The 22,725-nt window shown below is 29.6% G+C and overlaps 3 protein-coding genes across 3 annotated transcripts; 1 reads left to right on the top strand and 2 right to left on the bottom strand.

The window, feature by feature from the left end:
- Positions 1-5,204: 5,204 nt before the first annotated feature.
- Positions 5,205-8,697, top strand: LOC131661218 (chloroplastic import inner membrane translocase subunit HP30-2-like). The gene is made up of 6 exons (XM_058930676.1): positions 5,205-5,597; positions 5,704-5,819; positions 7,305-7,431; positions 8,063-8,211; positions 8,316-8,378; positions 8,465-8,697. The coding sequence occupies exons 1-6, from the start codon at positions 5,295-5,297 to the stop codon at positions 8,502-8,504; spliced, it is 798 nt and encodes a 265-aa protein (XP_058786659.1). The 5' UTR covers positions 5,205-5,294; the 3' UTR covers positions 8,505-8,697.
- Positions 8,698-17,334: 8,637 nt separating this feature from the next.
- LOC131655575 (protein RESPONSE TO LOW SULFUR 3-like) lies at positions 17,335-17,989 on the bottom strand. The gene has a single exon (XM_058925417.1). It carries the CDS (start codon positions 17,898-17,900, stop codon positions 17,532-17,534), a length of 369 nt encoding a protein of 122 aa, XP_058781400.1. The 5' UTR covers positions 17,901-17,989; the 3' UTR covers positions 17,335-17,531.
- A 2,985-nt stretch (positions 17,990-20,974) lies between these two features.
- Positions 20,975-21,741, bottom strand: LOC131655574 (protein RESPONSE TO LOW SULFUR 3-like). Its single transcript, XM_058925416.1, has one exon. The coding sequence runs from the start codon at positions 21,544-21,546 to the stop codon at positions 21,184-21,186; it is 363 nt and encodes a 120-aa protein (XP_058781399.1). The 5' UTR covers positions 21,547-21,741; the 3' UTR covers positions 20,975-21,183.
- Positions 21,742-22,725: the final 984 nt, after the last annotated feature.

The following is a 22,725-nucleotide window of genomic DNA, read 5'->3' as shown; positions in this document are numbered from 1 at the left end:
CAGGATCCCTAACCAAATGTTTTGAAAATGGGGAGCAACTTAATTATTGGGAGAAAGGAAATTAATAGTAAGATTGAAAGCAATTATTTAAGGATAAAAAAATATCTTATGTTGATTGAAATATGATACTATATAATTGTACTTTGTTCAAAAAATTGGATGATATAATATTTCAAGCAAATGGTGGTCTCATCTTGAAATGAAAATAGTTGACAATTTGTTCATGCAAGGTCAATTAGCTAGCTTTTTTCACCTGATTTACCTCTCATCTTGGCTTTCATGTTATCATCACACTAACCTAGAAGTAGTTAAGGAAATAACAACTAACTCTTAGTTTTATGTAGATGTTTCTATATTCTGGTTTTAGTTTGTTAAACTGAGTTAGTATTTGATAATTAATTAGTCATTCCAAGTGAATTGGTAGCTTGTGCTTGAGCCTTTGCACCTATAAAGCTTATATAAATTTTTTTGACTTTTGCGCAAAAACCGAATGGAGCTACACAAAGCCAACACAAAATGGAAACTAAATAGTGTCAACAGAATCAAATGGATGGCAACAAAGCTTGTGTTGATTCTGGCTAGGCTTAAGAGACTGTTCTTTATAGAGTCCAAGTTCTACATTTATAGTAAAGAACATATTTTTTTTGTCCATTTATAAGGATCAATTTAATAGAGTTAGTGTTGTTCATGTTGGGTTGATTTTAATTTTTCGTTGTTGATAACTTAGTAGATTGATATGTCAACTTACTTTTTGCAGCCAAAAATTAAGATAGCTAGAACAAGGGGATGCACATGTTTATGTAATGGGCCATGTGAAGCATATCACCCAAAGAACCACAATATACAAATATTCTTATTTCTCTAACATTTCTAATTGTTGAGATATCTCAACCATGATTTCAAAAAAAAAAAAATGTAAGATAATAACTTTAATAGAAGTCACATAGATACAATTTCAAATGTATCAATTATGAGTTAATAATATTTATTAATCGAGAAATTTGCAATATAGTGTAAGTATTGTGACTTTTAGTGTATAACCAGGAATAATTATATTTTATTAATAGGGACCGTTATAAATATTATACTATAGTGTAATAATATCATAACACTTAAAAAAAGAAAAAATAATTAGGCTAAATAGTCATGTATAACTTTAAATCTTAATTAATAATTAAAGAAGGTGTAATGAATATTTTATTCAATAAAATTGATTTATATAACTACTTTTAAAATAATAAATATGAAATATAATTTATAAATATCATATTAATTTTTTTTAACATTATAATGTAATTTTTCATATGATAATATTATGTAATTAATTGAAAAATTCGCAAAAATCAATACATAATGGAATATTATGTATTGCTGACCTTTAGAAAAGTTAAAAAGATTTGAGATAATAAAGTTGAAAACTAATAAATCTCAACTATCTCTTACACAGTTGTGGAGATATTGTGTAATCAAACATTAATTTCATCAATAAACATGGATATATAAATTAATAGGCACGAATTATTCTAAAAGGGGAATAAATAATAATAATCGCATGTTCATTTGTTACGAAAGGTGGGAGGAAATTAGTTTTAGTAAGAATATCCTTCCTTTTATGTGTTACAATTAATGAGTGTTTTATTTAGTATATATAAGATTCAATAGTTTTTATTTTTAATTATATTGTTGTTTACATTTCTTCTTCCACATCTTCTACATGTATCAATATTTCAATTTAAATTTGTTAATTTATTAATTTTAAAATTAATTGTAAGTAAGCTTTTACATTTATATTGTTAAATTGATAATGTTGCCTTAATATACGTTAAGTTTAAAAAAAAAATTACGATTTTTATTTGTATTTTGATATTTTAAAAAAATTTGTATAACATTTTTTTTTATCAATCTTTGAGATAAAAAGACATTTATATAGGAGTGTGTAAATACAAAATCGTTGTTATCAATACAACTAAATGTATCTTATTAATTAATATTTATTTGTATATGGAAAAATGCGTGTTATTAATTGATATTTATAAAAGTAAATGATTATATAAATACTTATATGGAAAAATACGTGTCACTTATAAATTGATTATAGGTAATTTTATAAAATATTTAAAAATAATTTATTCGTAAGGAATAAAGAATAAAAGGAATGATTTACCTTATGTATTGTTGATAAAAGGAATGATTTACGTGCCATTTATTTGTCATTAATAATATAATAAAATATATAAGATAAATATCATTTATATATGGGAAAAATGTATTGTTGATATCAATATTTTTATAAACAAAAATAATATATTATTGATACAAATATTTTTTTTTAAAAGAGAAAAAATGTATTGTTGATATAAATATTTTTATAAATGAAAAAAAAAATTGTTGATACAAAATAATAATGAGAACATAATATTTCTAATGAAAATATTGAATAATAACGGAAATATGAAGCTATTGATAAAAATATTTTATAATAATGAAAGGATGAAGTTACTGATCAAAATATTGAATAATAGCGAGAGAAAAAATTATTATTAATTCCAATATTTTTGTAAATAATGCCAAAACAATAATAGTATTTATATCGAACAAATATTGTTGATGGTTAAATAATTTTGTCTTTATTATATTTTTTCTTTTTTATTTTTATTTTGAAAACAAATTTTAGTAATACACTTTTACCCGTGCGAACGCACGGGTATCCCACTAGTTAAAGATATAAAGTGAGATTTATGTGATGCTACGTGGCCGCAAAATAAAAATTGAGTTTAAAATAAAATAAACTATTTTAATTTGGTCATTTATTTGAGTTTGACCCGGACTAGAAATATATAGTGGGTGTATACTCCATTAGAAAATGACATTAGTAAGTTTTATTTGTAATGAATTTATTTAGATCTTTTGAAAAAATAACCACATATTTTAAAAGTAAATATGAATTTTAAAGTAATGTCTCGTATCAAAATTCGGGCGTTACAATGAATGTATTATTATTTTGGATGGAGTCTCCAGAAGTGTGAGATCCACATAATTTTTAAAGGTGGGAGATTTGAATATTGATGATAATGGTGAAGGCTTGAGTGTCTCAAAAGGAGGAATTGAGCATAGATGAATATTCAAATCAAAGAGGGTTGACAAGTTAATTTTAAAATGCTTTATTTGTAAAAATTCAGCCACTTAAAGAGGAATTGTCCCGAAAAGGAGAACAATGAAGATTCTATTCATATTATTACTGCCTCTTGTGAGGATAATTATGAGAGTGTTGGTGCATTAGTGAAGCCGACTTTAAAGACTAAAAAGGATTGTGTTATGGAGTCATGTTGCTCTTATCACATATATCCAAGAAAAGAATACTTTGAGACTTTGAAGCTTGAGAAAGGTGGAGTAATTCATCTTGGTATCACTAAGGCTTGCAATGTTCATGGTATTAGTATGGTCAAGCTTATATTTGTTCGATGATTGTGAGTTTCTTCTTCACAATGTGAGTATGTTCCCGATCTCAGGAATAATTTGTTATTAATAAACATGTTTAATGATCTAGGCTGTTGCACTAGAGTTGAATATGAGATGTTGAAGATTTCACATGGTGAAGTGATCATAGTTAAATAATATAAATATGTTATATAATTTAAAAGGTTCCAATTCTATTGTTCGTTCATCATCACCTAATTAACACTATCATGAAAAGAACAAGCTACGAGATGAGGTCTAAGCCATGATAAATGCTTGAAGGTTGTTTCAGAGCACTTAAGTGAGTTTTGCAAAATACAAAAGATACAAAAGCATTTGACCGATGAGTTATCGAGTTTTTGGAGTAAGGTTGGTGCAAAAACAACTTACCTGATCAACATGTATTCATTTGTAATAATAGACTTCGAGACACTTATGGAGGTTTGGAGTCTGAAGACCTACTCTTATTTGAAGGTTTGATGTCACAGTTGTGGGGAATGGAACTTGGAGGATCGAAGTTCATCAATCATAAATGTATTACTTTCATTGACTTCCATTAAGGAAAAAATAATAGACTTAAGGATACAACTTTTAGAAATTATGACAAAGAAGACTCAGTTTGAGGTGATGTTTCTTACTATGAATACTAGTAGTGGTGAAAGAAAGATTATAAAGGCCTTTGCTTATATTTGAAAGTAGGTGGAGTAAAAAATGGTTGAAGAACCATACTTATGGGCTTGTTAGACTACTAAAGCAGAAAAAAGGTGGTTGAGAGCTAGTGAATGCAAGTGGCAAAATCAAAGTTCAAGGGAGGCTTGAACTTGATAAATATTTGTTTAATATATGTTGAATTGGCATAGAGAAGGAATGTGGTTGATGGGTAAATAATATTACCATAGTTCAAGTTAAAGTGGAAATTGTTGAAGTATGTCTTAAAAGTTTAAGTTTTAGAGAGAAATGAAGCATATTTCGAGATTGCAGAAATTAAATATTCGTCAGGAAGTCGACGAGGGCTGGTGAAGGAGTCGTTACAGTGGTACAATAAGAGGTCGATGGTGGAGTCAGGGTCTCACAAGGCTATCCAGCGGTGGAGATGGCGCATCAGGCGGTTCAGTTTATGAATCAACTTGATAATGAGTTGTATTTTGGGCCCATTATCTGTTAGATTCATCAATCATAAATGTGTATCTTTGTCATTCTTATCTTTACAACCTTTAGAATTTTAGAGCTGAAGACAAAGAAAAGAACTTGATGGATCAGAGAACTATCATCTTCCCCGAAAATATATCTTTTAGTCTAATTGGATAAACAGATTATTGAAGTTGTAGTCATTTATCTTCTGTCAATTTCACAACACATTTAATAAAATAATTCCATACTGTATCATTTATTTTTTCAAATTAGTTTTCAAAATATTTCTATAAATATAAGTTTACTTAATTTAGTTGAATTTATAGTAACGATTGAAGAAAAATACTCAATTGGTAAAAAGAAAAGACTCAATTTATTCTTATTTACATTTCAGATTTCAGATACAATAACAATTTTAATTACATGAAATATATAGATGTTTGTGCAAATTAGTGAATGAAGAGATGCAAAGAAACCAACAATGAGTAGTGTACAAAAATAAATGGCACCGCTTCGGTCTTTCCAGTGAAAAAGGCCGGTTGTCTGAATTAATTAATTTTCCAACTCTACTCAATTAATTTTCATTACACTAATTAACCAACAAATAAACAAAATTATAAAAAGGTAAAGTACGAAACAAAACGTTATCAATCCAAAATATCCATCCACTTCCTCTCTCAATTCCACTGCGGCGTTGAACTACAAACATGGAAAAAGGAAAGAATCAAAAAATGATGGCGCTGTCGTTGAAAGGTTTACCACAACAAATTCAAAACCCTATCGACCAAATTCAAACGCGCTACAAACACTTGGAAAATGGTTTCAAGCTTTGGCTCTCCAAGCAGTCCATCGCCGTTGAAGCCGCTGTTGTTACAACCACCAGCGCCGCTCAAGGCGCTGCTATTGGTGCTTTTATGGGTACTCTTACTGGTGACACTCCTGCTGCTTTTGCGCCGCCTCCTAATGCGGCTCTTAACCCTCAAGCCATGGCTTCTCTTAAACAAGCACAGGTTGAGTTCGTTTCAGTGTGGTACAGTAATTTAATACCCTAATTTGAAAAGTTAGGGTTTCTTGGTTATGATAAATGATAGTTTTTGTTTGATTTGTTTATTGTAGGCTCTTGCTGGAGGTCCTTTGATTCAGGCTCGGAACTTTGCTGTTATGACTGGAGTGAATGCTGGTATTACATGTGTTTTGAAAAGGTTGAGAGGAAAGGAAGATGTTCAATCCAGGTCAAATTTCATAACCTAGTTTTTCACATGCCCTAAATTGTATACTGTTCTGTCCAATCATTAACCCTAAAACATTTGTACTATATGGATATGTAATGGAAAAACATAGATATGTAATTTCACTAGTTTTAATTGGATCTTGGGTTTTTTTTCATATAATTTTGGGAATTATGGTTTAGTGGAATCTCTGGAAATGACTTTCATCAAAAACAGTATTTAATTTTTCTTAAGTGAAAATTGGATAGAAAATAAAATGCAATGAGTTTAAGATGTATGTTGTTTCTCAGATTCTGATGTATGTAGATAAATAATTTATGTTTAAAAAATTGAAAATAGTAATGGATATTGAAAGGTTTTATCTAGTAAAGTTATTTTATCAGAAAGGTTATTCATTACTCAATATTATAAGATACAATCTGATATTCTAGAATTTTTGTCGGTATTCTAACAGATACTTCAGAGCTGTTAACTTGTTTCTCAAATGAAGGGAAATTTATATGTATTAAGACTAGACGAGATAAGATTAAAAATGACAATATTAAAGAGGGTGTGTTGGGGTAATAATACTTATAGTAGAAAAGATGATGGAAAATAGAATTAGATTTAGATGATTTGAACTTGTAGAGAGAAGACCTGTGGATTATGTTAAAAGGAGAGTAGACTAGATGGAGAGTAGTCAAACAACTAGGGGTAGTGAAACACTTAGAAAAACTATAAGAGAAACTATTAAAAAGGATTTCGAATTAACGAGTTGGATATAAATATGGTGTTTGATAGAACATTATGGCGTCGTTTGATCCATGTAGTCGACCCCACTTAGTGGGATACAGTTTGGTTGTTGTAATTGTAGTAAGATTCAAAACTTACATGAGTGCGTACAGATCGCCGAAGAGCCAAATGAATTATGATGATGTGGGAACTGTGCAATATTTAGTCCTGTGTTATTGATTTGGACTTGATTCATAACAATGTAAGGTGTCCGGTAATTCACGCAGGAAGCCCCAACTAGTGCTAAAAAAGATTTAGATATTCTTCTTGCCTGCCCCAATTAGTGCTAAAAGGCTTTAACTATTCTTCTTGTTGACGTTATCGTTGTGTCATTGGCCTGGTTAACAGTATGATACAAAATTTTAATACACTTGTGGTGTAGAAGTATTTTATACCTTACTGAATAAGATGAAGTCTCCTTGGTTGCAGCCTCATTAAATTTCAGACTTCAAGGTTGAAAGTCATCAAAATGAAAGAAAAAAACTCAAATGGTGTATTTGAAGGTCTTTCTGATGGCAGTATTGTGAGAATCTCACAACCAGATGTTAACTACAAGTGTAGATGAAAATATTAAACATGACTGATTATATTTTTCTACCCAACAACAGCTCTATTCCATCTCCTTTTTCTAAATGCTCTGCTCAGTGTTTTGATTTGCTGTGTCCTTATTACCACCAATATGCATTCTAAGAGTTGCCGATTTTTTTTCTTTTGCAGCATGGCGGCAGCTTTTGGTTCCGGGGCCTTGTTTTCATTGGTAAGTGGTGTGGGTGGGCCAAATCAAGCAACAAATGCACTGACATCTGGACTATTCTTTGCACTTGTTCAAGGTGGTCTTTTCCAGGTGAGCTTGAAATAAATGTACCATTTTCATAGCTTTGTAAGTTGAAATAATTTTGTGCCCCCATTTGGTTAGTGGTAACAATAAATTCTTCACTAGTAATTGAATAGGTCGACCACCTTCTGTCAAAGCCAGATCAAGTAATGCTTATATTTACTAAATAAACTAAACTATGGCTTCTTAAAAGCTTTCGCTGTTATAAAAGGCATACTTTAGGTCATCCATAAAGTCCTTTAGGCCTATAAAGTTGGTGTATTGAAAGATTTTAAGAATCTTATATAAACCTGAGTTTGTTTTGCAATAGCCCTATGACTTGCTTGAAAGCCAGCTTTTCAGTAGACTTTCACGCCATGCCAAACTTTTAAAAAGGCAAGTCCAGGTCTTAAAAAACGGCCTATGTATGTTGCACCATTCATGTTGGCAACATCACGGAATGTGTGTTGATTATGAATATTGAGTTAATCTTTGATGGGTTTCTTTTTATCACTAATATTTTATATTTTGGACATGATTTATTGTTCATAGTCCAAGGAATATGCTCTTTCCTAGATCCATGTTTTATATGTAATGCAGGTTTTTATCTTGGTGTTCCCTTGACTCATACCATGTATTAAACTATACATTAATCATACAGATAGGACAAAAGTTTTCTCAACCACCTGCTGAAGATACTCACTACGCCAAAACAAGAAACATGTTGAACAACCTTGGTCTTCAGAATTACGAAAAGAATTTTAAGAAAGGCTTATTATCAGACAACACTTTGCCTTTACTCAATGACAGGTTGGAAGCTTTATTTATTGTATCATTTTTTTCTTTTCATGTTCACTTATTTTGCTTACCATTTACTGACTGAAAGTACTTTATTTTCCTATGATGTGTTTCAGCGCTCTCAGAGATGTGAAAATTCCTCCAGGACCCAGGCTTTTGATTCTTGACCACATCCAGAGGTAGGAATTATGTTCTTTGTATTCACATTGTAATTGTTCCATGCTTTTCCATATACTTTTAAATGCTAAAGTTAAAGTTTCTTCAGGGAACATGATTTGAGAGAGAAGCATGGAAGCCGCCGTTAACTGACATCGTTATCTGTCACCTCCGAACTATAAGTGGTGAAATGCATTAGTATAGGGAGTTTGTATTGCAAACGGATTGTCATTTTTGTTTATCATGCTTTATGTTTCATTGTTGTTGCTGAATACTTGAGAAAATTTGGTTAACTAGTCGTATATTTTGGTTGCCCTGAAACGCAAATTGGGTAATAGTAAATGAAGGAGTTCACTTTCTAAAAATAAGAAACGAATTTGCTTTCTTTTGAAAAAACTATTAATTCTATGAATAACATAAGATGATGCCAATGCCTTGCTTTTAACAATAGAATTAGCAACCGATAGTTTGCGATTCAGAAGTATGTTTAGACCAGAGCAAAGGCAAAGTTGGGCCTATTTTTGGATACAAGAACATAAAGGATTGTTTTATGGTTTGTGCTCATGGAAATTTGGAGTGGTGTGAAGAAGGGGAAACCAGTGCTACGCGGTAGAGCCATTTTTCTGCAACAAACAGGCAAGCACCTTCCATAAATCGTTGGATTGCATGTGCAATTGTTGTTGTTGCAGAGTTGATACTATTGAAATAATAGCCAAATGGTGTTGGAAAGCAACGTACGTGGTGGAACACAACAAAGCAAAGAGGCACATTGTTGAAATACTAGCTTGAAGTGCACAACAACATTTGGTGTTTATCCGAACTAATCCTCGTTGATTCATAGAGATTTCAACAGTTTTAGTAACCATGGTAATCAGTCAATTTCTCAACTAATCAATTTGTACTGCGTCGTTGATAGAATGGCTCCAATGGTGTGAATCAAATATACTCCTAACAAAACATTGTTTTCCTTTTAACTTATATCAATTTTGAGATTCAATATGGTTACTTCATCGATTAAATGGTTTAAATTTGTGATGAGATCTGGCTCTTCTTTGCCAATCTTGAACATGGCCATTGTAATCAAATTTACAGTAGCTTCGCCATCGATCAAAGCTTTACTAGTAGGTTTTCCTTTAATATAAGCTCTGATGTGAATAGGACGAAGGTGTCTCCTTCTGTCAACTTATTAGTTGTACAATGACAAACAGGTTTTCTATTATGAATTCTATAAAATATTATTATCGGCGAGTTCGATATAAAGGCAGTGTTTTTCATTGTCCAACCTCGTTGAATCTTCTTAGTTTTCAACACTTTTGAAAGTTAGATATGAAAAGTTTATCTTGTAATTTCTCTTTCCTTTGGTCCCGTGTTCATAATTTTTCAGATGTTGTATGAGGTCTTTCCCTCTATTGACATTCTTTTAGACGGTTGTTGTGCCTATATTTTTTTTTGTCTTGACCAAACCTTTGACACATTCCTTAAGTTGTGGATTTGGAGTTTTTGTCAAATGTATCAATTATCGTTAAGTAATATAATTTACAAGACTTGTATACATATAAATCATTTCAATTTCTATTCAGTAATTATTAATTTATTTAATTTGATGTGATCACTTTCTTAACAAGTGTACTAATACCGTTGAAGTAACAAAAATAAATTCATCTCTAAAGGGATTGCAAATTTAATAAGATATTAGGATTGCAAATTTAATAAGATATTAATCGTGCGATTTAGAGTAAATATGGGGGGCTTTCATATTGGTTTTGCAGAAAATAATTACGCGACTAAAGCTAATAAAAGATACGATTAATTTTTTCTATTAATGATTTGCATTATTTGAATAAAATTGACTCTGTAACTTTACGACGAATTAACTATATCATTGCACCCAATTTATTGGTGTACAACTCACTAATTTAGACAACAATTCCCTAATTTCTTAAGGTGAATTCAAAGTAAAACTAGACGATCTATGTGCATTAATTCTCTAGCCACAACTTAAATTACCTATCCCTAGTTAATTACTAAGTTGAACAATTGTTCTATGTTTGATCGATAGACTTACAATAATCTCTACTCATCTAAATCATTTTGTGCGCTCGTAAACACGCGAAACTTTAAGAATAAAAACAATTGAATAACCGTTGTAAATTCAAAACGTTCAAATAACATCAAACAATTATTTGATTCAACATAATATAATTTAGTTCATCTTCTAAAACTTAATCAAAAGAAATTTAGCTATTAATAGTTAAAAATGAACTAATATTTGATTCAACATAATATAATTCAAATATAATTCAGTTCATCTTCTAAAACTTAATCAAAAAAATTTAACTATTCATAGTTAAGCCTAAGCTGATATGAAGAATACTTAAAAATCATTGAAAAAATATGTCTCCAATAGCTCCAAATTTGTGCTTGAAATTTCATTGTCGTCATTTTCTCGCAAAAAATTCAGAACCGTTGCAAAACTATCAAAATTCTCTATTTAAAGATGTCAAAACGTAACACGCACACTATCACGACCGCGTTAAATAACATCGCAATCATAATATATTTTTTATCCTACACACGATGAGGTCATCGCGAGAAATCCATATCATATCATGCAATTTTTCTTTCTTTTTTTCTTATTTTTCTAGGTTCCCAATATCTCAATATTTTACGATTCTTCTCATTTCTTCATCATTTTACATTATCATTTGTTCATAATTTCATTGCACTATAAAAAAACTACTCGCAAATATTATACAACAATAAATATAAATAGTTTTAAAGAGAAAAAAATTATACAAATAATAATCTTGATTAAAAAAATGCATTCATTTTGTCTTTACATAAAATGTCAACTTGTATCAAATATTTTTTTAAAATATATTTCTTATTAATGCATCTAAGGACTTAAAATGTCGAGATATGGATTTAAAGGAATTTGATTATTTAAAATTTGATTTAAGGAAATTTGATTATTTAAAATCTGATTTAAAGAAATTTGATTATTTAATATATGAATAAAAAACTTGATTAGTTTGTGTTATGCTACTTTTTAAAATATGACTATTTTAATAAAGAAATTATTTATTTATTTTAATTTAATAACTTTGATCTAATAAAGGAACTTTCACCGACTAGATTTTTAATTTAATAACTATAGTCATAAATTGAAAATTTGAAGAAAGGAGCTTCCACTTAGTAGTTTTTTTATATGCTTATTTAAGTATATAATTGAAGAAAGGATATGTACTTTATAGTTTGGATGTTAATATTATTTTTATCATGTAAATATTTCAAGTAAAGTTTAACAGTGATGGATCTATAAATTTTGATTAGTGGGGCAAATATATATTATAAATACACATATAAAAATATAATATTACAATAAAAATATATTAAAATAGAGTGAAATAGAATAAAATAAATGACATTTATTTTTAAAAGTTTTAATTAGATATGTTTTTAGTCTCATATTATTGTCAAATTTGATTTTTTGTCACCTAAAAAAATTATGCTTTTGAAATCCTTGCAAAGTGCAGAGAGATTTAGTCTCTCCAAAAATAAAATTGAAATAATATATATAGTTATTTTCGATTAATTTTGGAAATTTTTTTTAAAACAATATAATTTTTAGATTATCCAATATGAATTTTGATCTCATTAAAATTGTTAATATAAAATTTGTAGACGTCGAAACCTCAAGATAAATATAAATATATGTATTTAAAAAAACTAATTTTTTTCGTTAACGAATTTTTATAAAATTTTAAACATGTGTACAAACAAATCAAACAAAATATATATTGATTTAATATTAAATACTAAAATTATAGGTAAAATAATTTTGTAGCAATTTAAAAACTACTATATTTTAATAGGGAGAAAACAAAAAATTTAATAGTTTGCAGATTTTTCAATATTTTTTTATAGGGCAAGACTTATTTCCTAATAGGAACAAAAATAAAATCATCAAATAAGGATTAATCAAATGCATAAGTGGGTGCAAGTGCCCCTAACTACTAACACATGCATTCGTCCCTGGTTAAGGAAGAAAATTGGATGTGAATTTAAAACTATGATTGAATGGTCATTAATATTAGGGTTAATAAGTGTTTTCCCCTGTCATATCGGTGAGTTTTAAAAAATCCTGTAAAAGAAATTAGATTTTCTCCCTGACATTTGAAGATTCTACTGTTTTGACTTGAAGAAAAGTTCATTCGACCAAGAGTTGACTATAATTTTGACTTTGAAGAACAAAACCCTAATTTGGAAACAATGCTTGATCTTCGGGGAAACTTCAACCACAAGCCAAGTTACTTGAAGCATTTGAACATCCTTGAACATGGAATAAGATCCTCTTGAGTAATATACACTCTCTTGCCTTTTTGATAACCAACCCTACCTTGCACAATAGGAGAAAAGGAAGAAAAAAAACAAACATGTTTTTGTATTTTAAATAAAGGTTAGTGAAAGTTAAATGATAGACATAAGCAAATAAAGATGAAGAAAAGAAACCCATTTGTTGGATTGCGGTTGTCGTTGCTTACGTTTACCCATAACTTCTTCTCCAATGGTTGATCTTCAACATCAATTTATTTTCCATTTCTTAGAGTTTTTGTTTCGTGTATGATATCATATTTCTTCTTTCTCCTCTCCCTTTGAATTGGAAGATTTGTCAATGTTGTTCGCATCACCCTCAATAATTTGATTGATGTTTCTCTTGTGATTCGTGAGATTTTCTAGTGTGACGAGAGCATCATACGCGGCCGCCCTCCCCTCAAACCATTCTCTATACCATACAATTGACTTTTAATAAGTAGATAATAGAAAAATAACCAATATAACATATTTCTCCTGTGTTTGTTATATTCTAAAACGCACATAGGGTGGATCTTAAAATCTCCTTTACTTTTTTTTAATTTTTTTTTTAAATTTTTTTTTCTCTCTTCTCACCTTCAAACGTATCATTAGTAGGGGTGGTAAAACGGGCTCGGCCCGCGGGTAAAGCCTGTTTTCCCCGCACTTTTACGCGGGACGGGGCAAGATTTTATGCCCACTCCGTTTAATGTTCCCGTCCCATTCCGTCCATTTTTTTTGCGGGCTTTTGCGGGCATTAGTTTTTTCATACAATTTCACTATTCTTAGACCTAAAAGGTTCAATGCCCGTGAGCTTTTTCCGCCCCACCCTCACTTTTTTGTGAGACGGGGAAATGTTTTAGACCCGCACAATTAAATATGTCCGTCCTGCCTCGTTTTTTCGCGAACTTTTGCGAAGGAAACCTAAACGGAGCGGGCATGTCCGTTTGCCACCCCTAATTAGGGTGAGCGTTTCTTCGTTAAGCTATTTTTTCAAAAAAGTAGTTGAGCGTGAAAACGACACTATGGTGTCTATTGCTAACCAATTAATATCAATAAGACAAAAATTTAAGGCTGCATCACTGTATGTCTTTGCCGGAAATGGGTGGGGAATCTTTTGTTTTAAGGAAGAGTAGGGTCACTTACTATATCATAAACTATTTCTCAAGTCAAATTAACAATTATTTAAGAATCATAACCATAGATTAACTAATCTATCTGATATTTTGATTTGACTAATTATTAAAATTATCACAACTCATAGAAATATGGACGGCGTCGGAAACCTCTTTTTTACGACATGAACACGAGTGATTGCATTTTTGTTTTTTCCTCGCAAATTATTAATTGTAATTTTCAAATACTGTCATACCATGCTTTTCTCATCGTGGTGGACCAAATGTCCACTTCCATTGCTCAATAATCAAAAAGTATATATTCAACTTTGGACTCAGCCACACATTACTTTGCCTCTAAATCAGCATATTCGAACACGAGAGGGGAATATTCGTACACGTATCAACTCATCAATTGTATAAACTCCGAGATCATGGCTGAATTAAAGTATTTATTAGTAGTACGTAGTTTATTTTAAATAAACAATGAAAAAACTCACACGCAAGTGTTTTGTTTTATTTTAGTCTCACGCTTGAGTTTAATCCAATTATTTAATCACATGGTACTTTTCTTTATATTTAATAATTTTAATTATATTTTATTTGTAAGCAAAATAATAATATTTTAAATACACATATCATTCAAGTTAAAGATTCGAATCTGATATAATATATTATTATATGACAATAATAAATTGAATCGAGAAAAATTGAATTTTTACTACGGGCGGAGAAGGGGTTGTTAGGATTTGACTCACACCCACCTTAATCTATTAAATTTAATTGATTATTTTTACTTTTAATAACTTTATGGAAAAAAGAAGAAATACACCGACATAGTAAAGTATTTTTACAATGTCAACCAATGAGAAACATTCAACAGAATAAATTTTATTTTTAATTTTAAAAAATTGAAATTACATGAAGTAATTGGTTGTATGTGTAAAATTATTTTATACCAACAGTACACTAACTTTAAACTCTAACTTTATTATCTATTTATTCTTTTTAATATTAAAATATTAAATTTATTAAAATTAAAATTCATTTTTCTATAATAAAGATTAAATAAAAATAATTAATTATTATAATTATTTTTTAAACAATCAAATACTTAATTTAAATATTGGTTTTTATTGTTATGAAAATTTTAAAAAAGTAAATCTTTGCAATGAAAGCGGGGGAGGCGGAGAAATTTATTCTTCATTGGATGTGGGAGCAATAGATAATTATTACCTCCAACTAATTTTGGACGCCAAACCTAATACCTGACTATAGCAGATATAAGCATGATAATTATAGCTATTAAAATAGGCTAGTCCATGTAGCTATTAAAATATAGGGCTTGGGCCTTAAAATTAGAGCCAAATTTTTCAGAGCCTTTTTAGCCCAACCTTGAAAAGCCCGCTACTCATTAGGGCTAGCCCATATGGACTGTAAGTAGCTCATTAGGCCCGCATTACTATAAATTTTTAAGAAATTATATTAATTCTTATATTATGTTACTCCAAAATAATACATTAATTTTTTTAACTTCACTAAATTTTATCTTTGTCCTATTCAACCTTTCTCTTTTAAATATTAGAGTATACAATAAAATAATCAATAATCTTTCCTTGTACTCTATTATTTTCTCTTATGTTAAATATTTTGAGCATTATTTTATACAATTTATACATGTATTGAATATAAAAACACATTATAATATTTATAAAAGATAATATAATACTTAAAATGTATTATATATTTAGAATATTATAATTTTTTATTTTACTTATAGTTCAATATTAGAAATTTTTTATTTTAATTTTTTTATTAAAAAAAGCTTGTTTAGGGTCGGGTAACCCAAAGTCTATCTGGGGCCGGGCTCGGGTAGTAATTTTGAGGTCCATATTACAATAGGATTTTTTTGGCCCAGCCCTAAAAAGCCCATGTCCATTAGGACCGACCCTAAATGAGTTGGATAGTCCATTTTGACAGCTATACTTATAATACTTAAATCTATCCAGTCCTATTCCACTTAGTTGGCATGCATAATATAAGAAGTTTAACAACATTTGTATTTATTAGTTGATCTGGATAATTTGTGTCTATTTTTATGTTATGAGGATTAGTATTCACATTTTATTTTTGAGTCTCTACAAACTGAATAGATGAAACACCATGGGAAATGGTTTGAGTTAGGTTTGAATTTCAGCCGGTTGTTTGTTCTTACTTTTTAGATTAAAAGAATTAGAAAAGAAGTTGAAATTTCATACTGCTAATTAAAAAATTATCACAGTTAGGCGTTATAAACACGGAAGGCATTTTGTCATCATCATCGAATAAAAAATGAAGCAGGCTCTCGCGTCCTTAGTTTTGGAATATAATAATAAAATAAGATCTGAACAGAATAAATTAAGAAAAAAGGTTTAAAAAAAAATTACCAAAAAAAATATAAATTTTTCAAAAAATTTACTAAAATGTTTAGGTTTTGCAGAAACCTCTTAAATATGCATCAAATGAATTGGCGCATTGGTTAGGTGTATGCGCCAGATGATTTAGCGCCAATGTGTCACTCACATTAGGTTAGCCAAATAGTTTGGCGCCTATGTGGGTGTTTTTTTTTTTTACGAATAATATAGGCGCCAAATGAATTGGCATCCCTAATGCTACTACACTAATGCCCCAAATGAATTAGTTAATTCAAGAAAATGGTATACCAATGCGCCAAATGGTTTGACGCATATTTCATGGGGTCCTGCAAAACCTAGACACTTTGATAAATTTTCTGAAAAACTTGTTTTTTTAAAATTTTTTTTAAACATTGTTATTTAAATTTTTTTTTCACAAATTAAAACCTGAAAGTCAAACTCCTCATAATCCTCTCCCTCACAAGCAAGACTATACGTGCAAGACATTCTCATCACTTAATTGGAGACAAATACTTTATATGCAAATCATTCATCATCAAGAATTTAATTAACTAGTACAGTTTGCATTATTAAATTTAAAACTAATTATAGTTGATAAATATTTCTATATCTATTTGTACATCTGAAGATGTATTTTAAAACCCAATCTAAACCATTAATATATAACAACCCATTATATCAAATTGCACCAGATATTAGATAATGAACGGAACAAATCTTTTAGTTGGGCGATTGATTAAAATGTCTGAGCTTTTCAAATAGATCACAAATACTAAGAAAAAATGAATTAATGAAAGTTGGTGTATTTGATCTAAAATTTTAAGTAGTTACGTCAAAAAATTGATTATTATTTACGTATATTTCTTTAGATTTCCGAGTACATTTCGTGTTATACTTTTTTTTAAAACTCTTTTCAGTGAAAAGTTTTCACATTCCATTTTTCAATTTTCAAGTCTAACTTACGCGTTTGAAAATATAATTCCTGCTTATGAAATAATCAACTTGACTATTATCACGTTTGAAAGAAAAAAAAATGCAGTCAAAGTTCTAGAATCGATGGAAAATAATCAACACAATGAAGAAACCAAAATAAAGTATTGAAATTCCAAAACCAATCCATTCAATCAAACTAAGTATTACTATCAAATTAACAAATCAAACCAAAAATTGTTTCAACATAACAAGATTGGATTCACGCTAATATGGATCATCAATCTTCAATCATCAAAAATAAACAAAATCATATACATATTACATACATCTAATATTTCATTTTGAGAAAGCCAGAAATGAATCATGAGGAGGTAGAAGATGAAGGAAGTGCCTTGTGGAGGAGGCTCTGCGCGTTTGAGAGCTGATCCATCAGAGAAACGATACGATCGTGGTAATCACGCGCATGATAAACGGATTCCGCCTCAAGCTCCCCGAGCTGTGAGCAGAGCCGCTCCTCGGCTTCCTCCGCCACGCGCAGCCTCTCCCACGTGATCTGTAGCTTCCGTCTCATTTGCTCTTCTCTCTCTTTGCTTTCCTTCAACTCCTTCTCAAGCTCTTCGTTTCTCTTCTTCAGCTCTGACTCCGACTCTGGCACCGGAACCGCAGTTTTTATCTCGTTTTTTCCGCGAGTGCCGATGACTGCCATCATAGGGGAGATGAAAATACTCATTATGAAATTATATATTTGGAGATAATAATAATAGAGATGCGGTGAAATGAAGAAGTTATTTTGTTTTTTGGGTTGAGTTATGTGAAGTTACGATGTCGGTATAAATAGATCGAAATTGCGTGTGTCCAGGTTCAACGAATCTGGTTTTCACACTTGGTGTTGAACCGGTTCTGATGTTGCTGACGCATTTGCTTTGCTTGAGATCACACTAAATGTACAACCAAAGACTTTTTTTTTTTTTTTTTTTTTTTTTTAACAACCAAGACTTTTTCGTTAGTACTCCCTCTGATTTTATTGTTAAACAAATTCTTTTTAGGTTCATTGAATAATGAATATATTTGGTCTTTTATGTAAACTAGATATATTTATTATTCAATAAATTTAAAAAAAAATCATTACTTATAAATTAGGCCCGAGTAGTAGTATAAAGAAAGAATTCATTTGTTTTTAATTGTTTCAATATAATACTGTTAATTTGAATTTTACTTATATGCGTCTTAGTATGAGATTTTTAACTTAGTATTTTGACACAAGCGTGTGATATAAGATATATAAAAATGTTAAAATTTAAATAATTAAGTCATAGTTTTGACATCAAAGTCACAAATTCGATATGTTAACTTTTTTGACAAATGTGGTGAGTTTGAATCGCCTATGAAATCCAGTGGGGATTTGAAGCAGCAGTGGGGGTTTGAAGCAATTCAAATGTCGAAGACACGTGGAAATAAATATGAAGACGAAAGTCCATGTAGTAATATGTCTGTCGAATTTTTAAGAGTTCCCAAGAACAAACACAATATTTTATAGCCAAATATTTTTCAACCTCTCAACCTCTCAATATATGAATCACTAAAATCCAAGGTTTTATAAGTATTTCTCAATTTCATTAGATAACTCCAAAACTTTTCCCAAAATACTGTCTTTCTAAGGTTTCCTTTTAATTCCCTAAAATCCGTATTTCTCCTTTTGTTCTAAATCTCTCTAAAATTGTCACAAAGCACAAAACACATATCATTAACTATTCGAATAAAATATTATAAATATCTTATAATATATTTTATAATAATTTAGACTATTTCTAAATTAATATATAGCAAATATTCTAACATTAAATAAACGGATCCATAAACTAAACCGGTAAAATCTAAAAATTGCAAACAGTCAAAACTAGACGTTTTTGTTGCTTTTCGAATTTCTGATTTTTGACAATCTCAAAACATGTTTTCTTTTTCTTCATCAAACAAGATTTTATGACATACTTCAATAATGGGCCTTCATAGGCCAAATTTTGTCTCTTTTTTCTAAATATATTTTGCAAATTGAATTACCTAGGGCTTGAAAAATCCTCAGATTTACTAAATTTGCAGGGGACACGACATATTCGACTGTTGAGCACATTGCTCGATATTAGTCAGAGAATGGAGATCTATCCAACAACGAGAATTTGCAAATAAGATTCTTCCCCAATTCTTTAACAAAGATTGCTTTTAATTGGTTCACTATTCTTACCACTCATTCGAAAGGGGGTTTGTATATGTGTAATCTCATTTTTCTCTGATGCAACAGTTGTTATATATAGGTGAGTTTGGGAATCAAATTTATGTGAAAAAAATACCTCAAGCGTGTGAAAGGAAAAGAGGAAACGCATGACTATGTGACTCAAGGTTAAGGAGTTTTGCATTGCGATTTGTTTTGAATTTTATTGTACCTGATGTAATTCTGATTTTTATTGATGTAAAATAACTCACTAATGCAAAATAAATGGACTGATATTACTGTGTAAGTTCCTTCTTTGAATTTTATTTTTTATTGCAAATGAAAAATTATTGTGTCATCCCTTCGTTTCGTTTGCCATTTGGACACACCACATATCCACCCCAGTTTGTAAACTTTGACTAACGGTTGACTAATGGAAGGATTAAAATTAAAGAATCAAAGTGAGAAAAGGCCAAAGTGAATTAGAAGATATAATTAAGGGACAAATTTAACAAAAAAATTGAAAATGGTTTGAGTGAGGTTTGAATTTCAGCCGGTTGTTTGATTTTGGTTTAAAAAATTAGCGACACGTTGAAATTCCATACTGTTAATTAAATACTTATCACATATCTAGGCATTAGAAACACGGAAGGCATGTCATCACCATCGAATAAAAAAAATGGAGCAGACAGATCTCTGCGTCCTTAGTTTTGAAAGATAATAATAATAATATACTCTAATAAAATAAGATCTGAAGAAAACAAAAATCAGTTATAATAATAATATAATTAATTATTATAATATTATAATATAATAAAATCTGAATAAAACAAATAAAAGTCAAACTCCATAATCCCTTGGTTCACAAGCAAGACTATACGTGCAAGACATTATCATCAGTTAATTGGAGACAAAAACTACTAACATTTTTAATTCACTCTACATATAAATCATTAATCATCACTACTAAAGTATTTGAGTTGAGTTAAACTCCTCACGTCACTATAAAACCTGCTTTATAAGTTTAAGAGTTTTAAAATACAATCTAAACGGTTAACCATTTTATCAAATTTTACTCTATATAATTTTTTAAAACTCTATCTCTTATTGATGTAGGACTATGAGATTTTTTTCAATAATTACGAATTTAATTAACCATAATCTTAAATTTTAATATCGGTTTGTATGATTAAATTAAAAAACAAATTAAAACTAACAAATTATTACTAGTTTTTTTAATGTTTATTTCTTTTGATTTCTGAGAACATTTTCGGGTTGTACTTTTGAAAACTCTTTTCACATCCATTTTTCAATTTTCAAGTCTAACTTACGCGTTTGAAAATACTCCCTCTGTCTCAAATTATAAGAGAATTTCTCTTTTTTATTCATTAAATAATTAATATATTTGGTCTATATACAGACCAAATACATTAATTATTCAATGAATCTAAAAAGTGAATTTATCTTATAATTTAGAACGGAGGGAGTATAATTCTTGCTGATGAAATAGTCAAATTGACTAGTTTGAAAAAATATGCAGTTAAAGTTGTAGGATTGCGGAAAATAATTTAACACAATGAAGAAATCAAAATAAAGTATTGAAATTCCAAAACCAATCCATTCAATCAAAATATATCGAATTAACAAATCAAACCAAAATTTGTTACAGCAGAACAAGACTGGATCCACGCTAATATGGATGATCAATCTTCAATCATAAAAAATAAACAAAATCATATACATACATCTAATCTAAAAATAGCAATAATTATTACAAAACCTAACCAGACTAGTTTTCAGAAATGAATCATGAGGAGGTAGAAGATGAAGGAAGCGCTTTATGGAGGAGGCTCTGCGCGTTTGAGAGCTGATCCATCAGAGAAACTATGCGATCATGGTAATCGCGCGCATGGTAAACGGATTCTGCCTCAAGCTCTCCGAGCTGTGAGCAGAGCCGCTCCTCGGCTTCCTCCGCCACGCGCAGCCTCTCCCACGTGATCTGTAATTGCCGTCTCATTTGATCTTCTCTCTCTTTGCTTTCTTTTAACTCCTTCTCAAGCTCTTCGTTTCTCTTCTTCAGCTCTGACTCTGGCACCGGAACTGCGTTTTTTATGTCGTTTTTTCCGCGAGTGCCGATCACTGCCATCATTGGAGAGATGAAAATACTCATTATGAAATTATATATTTGAAGATGATAATAGAGATGCGGTGAAATGAAGAAGTTATTTTGTTTTTGGGTTGAGTTATTGTGTGAAGTTGCGATGCGGGTATATATAGATCGAAATTGGGTGTGTCCAGGTTCAACGAATCTGCTTTCACACTTACTGTTGAACCGGTTCCGCGCGTTGCTGATGCATTTGCTTTGCTGGTTTTGTTCCTTTTGAGATCAAAGTAAATGTAATACAAAATGTCTATCGGTAAGTAATAGTGATAACAGAAAAAATAAGAATAAATTTTAATAACTTATTATTATTGTTTTTTTATAATTTTTATTTTAAAAAAAGAATATAATTAAAATGCACTGATAATATAAAAAAGTTAATAATATTTGATTTTTATTTTATTTGTTTAAAGTAATACAACAGATGAATTATGATGCAATGATAATATAAAACTTTTTACATTAACCGTGTATAGCAAATAAATTCTTTAAAAAAATTAAATTTAAAGAGTACAAGGTAATATTGTCATAATATTTTCATAACATTTATTTTGAAATAGATATTTTTTCTTAAAACGACAGTTATTATGAAATTGGGGAGTATAATTAATATTATCAGACAAACTTTTATAAGGATTTGTTTCGTAAAAAAACAGTTGACTGATAAGCTGGTTAATAGTTTATTACTGATGGATGATGACTGATAACTTATAGTTGATGATTGAAACAGATAGTTGATTAGCTAATTGAAGTGTTTGGTAAAATTAATGGTTCAACTAAAATAACATAAAAAATATTTAATACATAATTATTTTATTTTAAATTAAAATAAATTATAAAGGATAAAAGTGGGGTTGTGTTAAAATAATAATGATAGAAAAGAATAAAAAAATATAAGTTATAAATTATAAGCTAAAACGCTATTGAAATAATGTCTAAAAAATAAACTATAAATTATAAACTCGTGATAAAAAAACTGTTATTAAATAGATCTAAATCGTCATTTAAACTTATAAGTTATAAACTATAAACTCAGAAATTTATTTTACCAAACAAACTCTAAATAAAGAGTGATCCTCTTATCATTAATTCAATTATAATTTATAAATCTCTACCAGCCAAATATATGAAACACGAGAAGGTACAAGCTAAAACAATAGTATGAAGAAAATTGGCATAGGAAATGGT

The sequence above is a fragment of the Vicia villosa genome, linkage group LG3 (assembly GCF_029867415.1).
Source record: "Vicia villosa cultivar HV-30 ecotype Madison, WI linkage group LG3, Vvil1.0, whole genome shotgun sequence".
Classification (NCBI taxonomy): domain Eukaryota; kingdom Viridiplantae; phylum Streptophyta; class Magnoliopsida; order Fabales; family Fabaceae; genus Vicia; species Vicia villosa.
The sequence above is the reverse complement of the archived record's forward strand: the minus strand, read 5'-3'. Positions and strand labels throughout refer to the sequence as shown.

Excerpts from the sequence above, each read along its gene's own strand:
- LOC131661218 (XM_058930676.1), top strand. The coding sequence starts at position 5,295 with ATGGAAAAAGGAAAGAATCAAAAAATGATGGCGCTGTCGTTGAAAGGT. Across the intron at positions 5,820-7,304 it reads AAGGAAGATGTTCAATCCAG|CATGGCGGCAGCTTTTGGTT; the intron begins GTCAAATTTCAT and ends TTTCTTTTGCAG. Across the intron at positions 8,379-8,464 it reads ATTCTTGACCACATCCAGAG|GGAACATGATTTGAGAGAGA; the intron begins GTAGGAATTATG and ends AAGTTTCTTCAG.
- LOC131655575 (XM_058925417.1), bottom strand. The coding sequence starts at position 17,900 with ATGAGTATTTTCATCTCCCCTATGATGGCAGTCATCGGCACTCGCGGA.
- LOC131655574 (XM_058925416.1), bottom strand. The coding sequence starts at position 21,546 with ATGAGTATTTTCATCTCTCCAATGATGGCAGTGATCGGCACTCGCGGA.